This window comes from Drosophila nasuta, chromosome 3 (genome assembly GCF_023558535.2).
Source record: "Drosophila nasuta strain 15112-1781.00 chromosome 3, ASM2355853v1, whole genome shotgun sequence".
Lineage (NCBI taxonomy): Eukaryota > Metazoa > Arthropoda > Insecta > Diptera > Drosophilidae > Drosophila > Drosophila nasuta.
In genome coordinates this window covers 12,559,625-12,570,288 of record NC_083457.1, presented here as the reverse complement: position 1 = coordinate 12,570,288, position 10,664 = coordinate 12,559,625, and the positions used below count along the sequence as shown (strand labels likewise).

General features: G+C 40.7%; 1 protein-coding gene across 1 annotated transcript; it reads right to left on the bottom strand.

The window, feature by feature from the left end:
- Positions 1–1,251: 1,251 nt before the first annotated feature.
- Positions 1,252–4,971, bottom strand: LOC132790811 (trehalase). Its single transcript, XM_060799515.1, has 3 exons — positions 4,812–4,971; positions 3,288–4,749; positions 1,252–2,702 (listed from the first exon to the last, which is right to left on the bottom strand). The coding sequence occupies exons 1-3, from the start codon at positions 4,865–4,867 to the stop codon at positions 1,512–1,514; spliced, it is 2,709 nt and encodes a 902-aa protein (XP_060655498.1). The 5' UTR covers positions 4,868–4,971; the 3' UTR covers positions 1,252–1,511.
- Between the last annotated feature and the right edge of the window lie 5,693 nt (positions 4,972–10,664).

Sequence of the window (10,664 nt, the reverse complement as noted above, 5' to 3'; positions counted from 1 at the left end):
AACTGTTACTTTTACTGTTACAACCGCTACTCTCACTTTCCCGCCAGACATCAAAGCCAATCAAAACGGCATTTCAATAATATCAGAACGCTACAATCGCATCAGCAAAAAGGGGGGAGACAGGGAAAACTCCCCAACCACACACCACCCCACACACACACACACATATATAGAGCACACACACACATATAGTCGAGAGACAGGCGAACAAATGTTGTAATGTGGCACGCGTGTTTTTGGTTGTGGCAACATGAGCAGAGGGTGGCACATAAACGATTTGTTCGCAAATATCAGCAGCAAGAGCTCACTCCCATACACACACAAACACACACCCAGAGCCACACACACAATGGCATGGTGGGTGTGGAAATTGTGTCAAACGAGACTTTCGCTTTTCAACAAATGTGTCCTTGTCCAAATGCTTCGAGATATTACAACATGTCCATATACATTTGTATGTCTTTCTCTCTCCCTCTCTCTCTCTCTCTCTCTCTCTCTCTCTTTCGCTCTTTCTCTCATCCTCTTGGCCATAACAGAAAGATATTGACAGCTACATAAAGATAACCATAGAGAGCAATGAAATGGAGTGAGCCAAGTGAATGTGATTTCAGAGGAAGAAATTATCAAATTTAATGTGATTTTTGTGCATCATTTCGTGTCGTATGTTAAATGAAATTGTTTTATTTTGAACTGATAGCAAATGCAATTTTGTTCCTTAAACCTTTATATTCTTCTGTATTTGCCGCGATATAAAGAGACTTAGGAGTAAAAGTAGCAGGAAATTATGAAAATTTCTTGCAATTGCATACTAAAAAAAATTGAGTATGACTCTTGCTACCGTAAACCTTTCTACTACTGACCTATGTAGCTTTAAAGTAGTTAATTCTTACAGCTAAGTAATGACAGTCAGCCATCGAATGTAGTCGTATTAAATTCTATGAAAGGAAAAGAAAATAATCAACATGTAGTTGTGATTTTATACAATGTTATCATGTTGTTGGTTAAATAAATAAATGTGAATTCTTGATTTCATAAAACTCTATATACTCCTTATATACATCTACTTTCTTTCTGTTGTACTTTGTTATATTCTTTTTATACCCGCAGTTGATTAGTAATAGTCACTATAGGCCATTCCAAAACTCCGCGTGTGACTCATTTATTTATATCTTTCTTAATACTTACAGCTAGTGATTAGTGATAGCCATACGTCGTAAAAAAAGTTCTATCAAATTTGTTGCGATGCAAGTATTTTGATTTCTGAATGTAATTATTTTATTTTAACTGATAGTAAATGCAATTGTGTTCGTAATTTTTATATCTTTAACTTATCTACACATGTCTTGACAATAACTTAAAGATACTTGCAAATGTAGTGGATTAAATTCTCTGTTGGATAACCAAAAATGATCAAATTTGTTTTGTGCAGTATTTCCTGAAGATTCGTAAATGAGAACTATTAAATTTTGATTTGACCGAAAAATGCGTTCAGCTTTGGCTCCACAATTGCCTTAATTGCATTCCTTTTGGTTTTCCGCACGCGCATCCGCTTTAGCGCGACAGCATATGCAGTGGTCGTCATCGTCGTTGTTCGCCTCCTGCGGCTTCGCATCGAAGCAATTTCCCGTCGTGGAATCGGCCAGCGGAAAGACCTTCCTCAGCATGGGATTAGGTGGAGCAGGACCAACACTACAGTCGGGTGCAACTGATGGACTTTCGCCACAATCTTGTCCATCCTCAGCACTTCTAGCCTGTGCTTCGGCACAACCATCGTTGACCACTTCAGTATCACACGGACAAGCTGCAGTTGCTTCCTCTAGCTGAGACGGTGTCAAGTCAAGCAGACAGTCCACATCTTCCATCTCGATCTCAATGGGTTTCGGCTCACTGGCTTTGCAGGGGTCAGCACACTCTGCAGCCGAGGCAAGTGAAAAGATCGGTGGCTTCTCTCGTTTCTCCTGCTTATCGCAAACTTCATGACAAACTGGACAAATAGCAATCGATGCTCTAGTCTCTGCTGTAGCTGTTGCCACATTAACTGTGGACGTTGGACACTGTGCCTGTGGCTGTGCTTTAGGTGGACACTGTGCCTGTGGCTGTGCTTTTGGTGGGCACTGTGCTTGTGGCGGTGTTTGTGGTGGGCACTGTGCCTGTGGCTGTGCTTTTGGTGGACACGGTGCCTGTGGCGGTGTTTGTGGTGGGCACGGTGTCTGTGGATCTGGTTTAATAGGTTCTTCGCCACACTGACATTCTTGTTCGCTTGTTGCGAAACTCTCAATAAGCGCGGGTTCCTCTTCCTCCTCATAGACCGTGCGACAACACATCACCGAACAACCTGTCTCAGTCTCCTGTGCATTTGCGGCATTGCCAGCATTTCCGGTGTTGCCAGCATTTCCGGTGTTGCCACCATTTCCGTTGCATTCCGCATTTACTGGCGTCGCACAAGCAGCTTGCGATTTCTCTAGCTTTTGCGCCAAATAGGCTTCGCTTGTTATGGGACACTCTTCATCTACAATCGGCTTGCCAGTTGATTTATCATCGTCTTCTGGGCACACACAACCTGCAGCATCAGCTGGATCCTTCGCTGTCAACTCCTGGCCATACTTGGCCAGTAACTCGATGAGCACTCCATTTGTCCAACCAAATCCGGTCTGATTGACGTACTCACCCGAACCGCCGCTGCCGAATACCTCGCAGTTGTACTGCATAAAAAGGATTATACGTTAGTTCAATTTTGATCGGTTAACCAGATCGTTCGTTAGATTAAAACGAACTAAAGATCAAAAGTAAACTGAACAACAAATAAAGATAAAAGTGAACTTATTCAGTTCTTAAACATCTTTTAATTTACTGAACAAGCTCGATTGAAGCTCGATCGTTCATTTTTGAACCAGTGAGCTAAGTCATCAGAGAAGTAGGTAAATTTCTATTTGATCGGTCGCACAAGAACGAACTAAAGATTAAAAGTAAACAACTGAAGAAGAGATAAAGATGGTGATGAAATTATTCAGTTACATTGTTTACTGAACAAGTTTGATCATCATCATTTTTGATCAGCAAATTAGGTCACTCAACAAGTTTGTTCAATTAAATACAAACTGTAGATGAAAAGTTAACAACTGAGCAAGAAAGTACGTTCAATTTACTCAAGTTCGTTCGTTAATTATGATCAGTAAACTAGGACATTCGATTCGTAAAGGAGAAAGAACAACGAAGCTACACTTAATTAGTTCTTTCACTTTTCTTTGTCCATTCATAAACGATTCGTACTATTAGAATTTTCTCACCTTTTCGTACATGAATCCGGTCTTCTTGTAAGCCTCATAGTTGGATCGCACCCAACGATCACGCCAGCGTTGCGACATCTCCTTGGCCTGTGGCGTTCCTAGATTGTTGAGGCCCTCGATCAGCACATGCATCATCGGAGGCCACACATTCGGATAGTCCCATTGTTCTCCCGTATTGCTTAGTGTGTGTGGAACGCCACCCGGAAACGAATCCAGCTTATTCTCCTCAATGTAACGCATTAGCGACTCGGTGATCTTGTCAGCATTGTTGATGGGATATGCACGCGCCCAAAGTGGCGACAGATTTGTGGCAACAAAATAATCGCGAGGCACCTTGTTCTTCAGATCGTAATCGAACCAAACGCCACGCTCCTCATTCCACAGCACTGCGGTTATAGCCTTGATTAGATTGCCCGCAATCATGCGATAGTTTTCCGCTCTGTCCGTGTTGCCCATCCACGAGTTGAATTCGGCGAGTGTCTTGCAATTGCGAAACAATATGCAGTTCAGATCAACAGGCACTATCCAGGTGGTCTTGATGTTGGCCAAAGTACCCACATTATTTCCACAGTCGGAGACAAACCAACGTGAACTAAAGTCCATGCCCGACTCGCAGGCAGCCTTCAGATGCGAGTAGTGCTCCTCCTTTTCGGTGTTCGTGGCAAAGCCTGAGGCACTCGCCACATCCTCGCGAAACGATTCGGGTCGTGGTCCATTCGATTTGTCGCGATACTGATACATGGTGCGTCCCTTGACCTGAACCGCATGATTGCTCAGGAAATTATCGATCTCCATCTCGAGTATGGGCAGCACTTGCACCGCATACTTGCGATCATTGGTCATCTCCACATACGACTTCACCATGGGCACCAGCAGCGGTGGCTGCGAGCGACCCCAATAATATATGCGTCCACCATTCGGCACAAACTTGTACTGCGACACAATGTACAGCAGGTTATCGATCATACCACGTGCCGTCTGTGCCATGCCATTGTACAGCAGACCACGGACAATCCAATACGTGTCCCAATAGTAGAACTCATTGAATCGTCCACCAGGCACTATAAATGGATTCGGCACATAGACAAGCGAGTATTGCAATGGATTCGAACGCACGCAGTCCTTGATGTGTCGGCCGAGGCTCTTCCACATCTTGTTCAGCTCCGAGGCAAACTTCTTCAGTTCGGGATCTTTGACTTGAGCCAAGAACGCGGGTTCGCAGCGCCAATCAGGTGGACACCAGGCCTCCAACTCTGTGCCAGGTGGCTCGAAATGATTCTCCACGAAATTGGTTAAATGCTTCACCGAGTTTTCGTTCTTTTTGCAGCTGCAGAAGAGCTGCCAATCGGCCAAAATTCGATCAGGCGAATAGCGACTGGCCATATCCACAAAATATTTCGAGTCCTTGAACATATTCGACATTTGTACTGCCCGTAGCAAGGTGCCACAGCAATAGATGGCACTGAGGGGCATGTTACGAGATGCAGTTGCAACAATTGGAAGCGAGCGCAGTTAAGGACTTACCCATTGGCACCTGCCAGGTGCACTTCGCCACATTCAGCGCATTTGCGAGCAGACATTTTGTCGACAATTTTAAATGCTAAGTATTGTTTGTGGAGCCTGTGAAACTGAAATTTGATGAGACGAGAAGTTGAAGCAAACTGTGTGAGCAGACAGCTAAATGATAGTTAACTGCTCTCAAACTTTTTCATTTCGAAAAGCAACTCGAAACGAAGACGTTTGAAGGTGAGAAAGAGCAGGAGAGAGATGGAGAGAGAGAGCTGGATAGATAAATCAAAAGGCAAGCATAACATCCATTATATTGACCATTAAAACAAATTTGTCGACATTTGCCATTAAGAGTCAACAATGCTGCCGCCATAAATCAGCGTAAATAGACAGGAAGCGCCTTAAAATCTGCTACACAAATGTGCCCCGCTCTTCGCCATCGTCTTCGCCTTAGCGTTCAGCTGCCATACATTTATTTGAAATTACCATAAATGTTTTGGGTCCCCCCCTGTTGTCCGTCCTCCATCCTCCCGCCCCTCGCCTCGTGTCTTGTGCCTCAACTGGCGATTCCCTAAAAGCTATTGGCCTCTTGTCCATTTGTAATTTCCAGACAATTTATCAAACAAGCCAACTGAACTGAAGGCAAAAGGCAAGAAAATGCTGAATTGAAATGGCGCAGAAAATGCGCTTCAAGTGGCTTCGTGTGGACCAAACACAGAAGAAAAAAAAAACACAAAATGAAAACATAACGAAAGAGAAAGCAAAACTCAATTCGTTGTGAGCCGCCCGCCAAGCAATGAATGGACAATTGAAATCATCGTCGCACCACTTCATAAATTTCATAAAAAATTCTCAATGCAATTTTCTTTTTGCAGTTTACTTTCCCTGTGCGAAATTAGTTACGAGTTGTCTGCAAAGTTTCGCGACAACGCAAAAGCAAAAATAAATATGTAATATTAAATTGTTTTTTTCTTTACGCAATATTATTGCGTGACTCTTTAAAGTTTTTCTGCCAACTGTTGTGCGTTTGATAAGTCTCAAAAGGATCAGCGAGCCTGTCATTTGCCTGATGTCAATAAAATGCACTGAATAATTAATGCAGCGTCCTTAAAAGTGAGCAACGCAGTCAACGCTCAGCCTTTCACACGTTCTCTCACTGTTCAAAAATTAAAAGACATTCCAAGAGTTAAAACTGTGCATACAGAAACAATATTTTTGTTTATTTATTTTCGTTGGTATAATTTGCAAAATTTCTTAAGAATTAATTTCTGGAGTCTCTTGTTAAATTTGTGTCCCATAAACGATTTATATTATAAATGGATTAAGACTTTCAACAGTCTGCTAAATAACTTAAGGCAAATTATGCAAAAAACACAACAATTATAAATAAAACATTTTATAGTTCGATCCATGCCAAAAGAAAACATTTTGATTTGTTGCTGAAATTAAATTTTGTACAAAATTTAAGCATAAATTTAGCCTACAAAAACATTTCTTTATTATAAAAAATTAAAAAAATTTTAACAATTTTCAATAGTCTGACATAATTTAAAAATATATTTGTGCAAGTTTTGTATAGTATTTTTGCAGTCAATAAATTAAAAGTCATTTAAGAACACATTTTATTTATTATTATTGTAGGAATATAATATAACTTAAGAATATATTTAAGGATATAATACATACATATATAATATATAATACATTTAAAAGATACTCAAGGGATAAAAATTTGCCAAAAAAAGATATCATGTTCTTTTATGTTAAGCATTTATAATTTCTTTAATTTCTAATTAGAATTTATGTAGTCTGTTACAATATATATTTAATCAAACTTCTTATTTGATTTTCACTGCGCCAAAATAAAAAGACATTCAAGTTTTAATCTGCGCCAAAGGAAAGCGCAATGACTTTATTGTTAGAAATTCAAAATTTTTTTAAACTATAACTATAAACTATAATTTAATAAAAAAAATATATTCATGTAAACTTCGTAGATGATTTTTCGCAGTGCGAGGCATGCGGAGGATGCGATGTTGACACTTGGAGCAAGGCGATAGCCACAGGCGGGGCATTGATCAACTTAACGAGCCGAGCAGCACAGCCTGGGGGCAGTTGGCGTTGCAGTGGCAGTGGCAGTGGCAGTGGCAGTGACAGGGGCTGCGACAGCAGCTAATTGAGTATTCTTCTTTTAAGTGTCCAGCAGAAGCAGCAACAGCAACAGCAGCAGCAGCAACAGCAGGGGCATGCCACAGCAGCGCCGACGACTGCCCTGTTAACACACTTCAACTTCGTTTGCATGTGGCAGTTGCAATGCGTATGAATGTGAGTGTGTGTGTGTGTTGCCTGCGGTCAGCTGGCATTGCAACACACTCGCACACACTCACGTCCACACATAAATCAATAAGTTGGCATAAATTAATTAAAATGAAAAAGAAAAAGAAAAAAGGAAAAAACAACAACAAAATGCAACTCAAGGTAATATCGAAGTCAACAGCCTGCTGCTGAATTACGACTGCAGCTCTCTTATGGCTTATAGCTTTAATCACCGCTCAACCGAAGCCATCAATCAAAATTGCAGTTGCCTTAGGGCCAGACGATCCTAGGGGGACAGAGGAAGTGGGGTAGGGAGAAGAAAAGGAGTGAGAGAAACTGAATCACGTAACGCACCATTCCAGAGCGCATGATAAATTGTCAACACGCTGACGTTTGTCTGCAGCGATTTAAAAACTACTTAAAATGTAAATGTTGTTTCGCCAAAGTTGTTGTTGTTGTTGCTGTTGCTGTTGTTACTCTTGGGGAGGTTGTTGTTGGGTGGGTTGTTGACTTTTATGCACACGTCGCAGCGCAGACTGCGAAAATCATGTTGTTGACTTTGAAAAAAATATGTGTAAAAATGCGCTATTGTAAATAACAGCACATAAACACGCGTTCTGCTGCGAACTGAGACTGAGACTCTTGACTGACTGACTGCCTGTGTGTCTGTCAGACAGATTGACGAACTGACTGTCTGACTGACTGACTAAGGGACTGTCTGCCACCACGGTTGAGAGACTGATGACAGCGCATTGTCAACAGTCAGCAGCAACAATCGACCGAGAGAGAAACACCGTCAAAGTGCACATTGTGTAGAGGCAACTACGCCTTTTTTTTTTTGTATTTTTGTTAACAAATACATTACATTTGAAGTGTTAAGTTTGCACTTGGCATTCACACTCGCTCGTTGTTTGTTTCCACACTTTGGCAGGTGAATGTACAAGTGTACAACATAGTTACTCTCGAATGCCATCATCCAAAGCACACAGCACAAGCACAACTTGAGTAGAAGTCCTTTTCCTGCTTGTCAGTCAGTCAGACAGTCTCTGATATTTTTATCTTTCGCACACAAAAAAATAAAACTGTCCCGAAACTGATATCACCGGAGACCTTTTGTTATCACCTCGCAGAGCGCTAAATAAATAATTAACCAAGTTCAGTTGCTGTCTGACAGTTTGTTGTGACAATAGATGCACAGAAGTTGATATGAACAACAACCTAACTTTTGTGTCAAAGTCAATCTCATTCTGCTCAGGTGTTGAATGGCAGCGGACACATGTGACATTAACTTTAACACTAGAGATAAAACAAAAGCGATTCATTTTTTTGAAGATATTGTATTATATGAACAGATGAGTATTTTTAAATCCATTTTTTTTAAGTTTATAAAATACGAAGGAACTAAGTATTCCTTCCCTTCCCCTTAACAAATGTATTTTAATATAGTATATGCTTAGTATAACTTTTATTGTAATTTACTTTCCCGTATCTAAAAGACGTATGTACTTAATGTCAATTTAACTTATAAAGGCTTTCAAAAATGTATCTAAGGTAAAATCTATAGATACGATATACACTTCTTGCATTAAGTGTTTTGTTGGCATTTTAAAAAGATTACTTGATTGAAATAAATTCGTTTGAAAGTATAATGAATTGTTTTCCCCTCAAAAAATATATTTACATTGTTTTTCTTCAACTTTTGTAGCTAAAATTTTTGTTTTTGCCCAGATTCCCTTGTTAAATATTTATATTTTACTAATAAAACATTTTAAAACATAAAAAAAAATTACAAATTTTATATTATATAATCATGCACTCAATATTTCTTTAAACAGCATATAAATATTTTTGCCACTGTCTGTTTTTTACCATTGAGATTAAAAGACGAATATCTTTCACATTTAAACAAGATGTAGATTTGTTGGCCGTTAAAGTTTCTTTATCTTTCTGAAATGTATCTAAAAGACAGTCAAATCTGGAGCTATAACATGGAAGATAAAATTGATATTAGCTGCTGTTACAAACAGTTTACGTACTTCTAAAACTAGGCAATAAATTGATAACTGAAGCAATTACTCAGAAATGCACCCTTCTGTCTATTGTACAATCTTATAAAGGATATGGTTACCTCATTTGACAGGCACGATTTGTATGGGAAGCAACTGGAAGTCTGTGAAAGCATTGAAGCTAATCGAACATAAAGTTGCACCCTAATTGCGTGGAGCTTGGCCAAATGAGCTATAAATTCATCTGTCAAAATACTTGACAATTGATTAATTGAAATTGACTTTGAAAGTTGTTGGTTGTTAAGCAGCCAGCAGCAGGCACTTGCCCCCGCCACGAGACAATATAACATACGAATAAGACAGAGATCAGGGCATTAGACGTCGGCGGCGTCGTCGTCGTCGTCGTCAGGGGAAGTGGGCTGTCAATCAGCTAAAACCACACACACGACCAACTCCGACAATGCGTCATTTGTTGATGAGCTAAACTTTGACCAAGAAGACATGTCTGGCACTCACAAAGTCCCATCAAACAAAGGGATATTCAGTAGGAAGAGAAGGAGAAGGAGAGTTCTGAGAAGACGTTCAAATTAAGCAGGACTAGTTAAACAGAAAAGTTTTTCCTGGGCTGACGATAAACATCAGAATCAGAATCAGAAACAGAAACAGAATCGAGTTCGAATTGTATCTGCTGGATGGTGGCAGGCAACTCATATCGAGTTGACAACTTAAATTGTTAGTTGGCCGATAAGCGTTGAACGTTGCCTTCGCTCTGCGAGGTTGCCACCCCATCACCCCTTGCCCTATCACTCTTTTGCCCTTGATGTTGTGGCCGTTGTCAGGCCGGGTTGCGGGGCGTGTATAACAATTTTATTTATTTCACTATTTTTTATGGGCGATGCGATGCGATGCGAACGGGACACGCGCCACATGCCAACGACAAACAAATAAATAAAAATCCAGTTTCGACTGCACCAAAAACTTCCGAGGCGAACCAAGTTGAGTTGAGGTCCTGCTGCTGGTCCTCGTCCTCGTACTCGTCCTCGGTACTCGGTATTCGGGGTCAGCGTGTGGAGCGTGTGTTTTACAAGTCTATTAACTTGAAGCGCTTATCTAATGCTGACAGCAAGTTTTTCACTTTGCCAAAGTTTTTCTGAAGCTGTAGCTGAAGCAAACGCAACTTCCGCTGCTCTCTTCGCTTCTGTAGCGTTTCCGCTGCGGGTGGGCGTCTTTTGGCATTAAGTTGCCAACTAGCAGGCGGCAAACTGGCAACAGTTCAAATGTTGTAGCAAATGCCGCACATGTCAATCATTTGTTTACCATTTTTCTTGCCACCAAAGCTGAAAATAATACACCAGACAGACGAGATACACAATGTCAATGCTATATGCATAATGTATGGCAGCTCATTTCCCCTTCAATTTGGCACTGGACCCACTTCCCACTTTGGGGGTGTTGATTTACGCGTTGCGATGCAGAAAAAAAAACATAGCATACATATATGCTGCTACTTTATGCATGAGCTCTTAAAGCATCTGCGTTTTAAGGC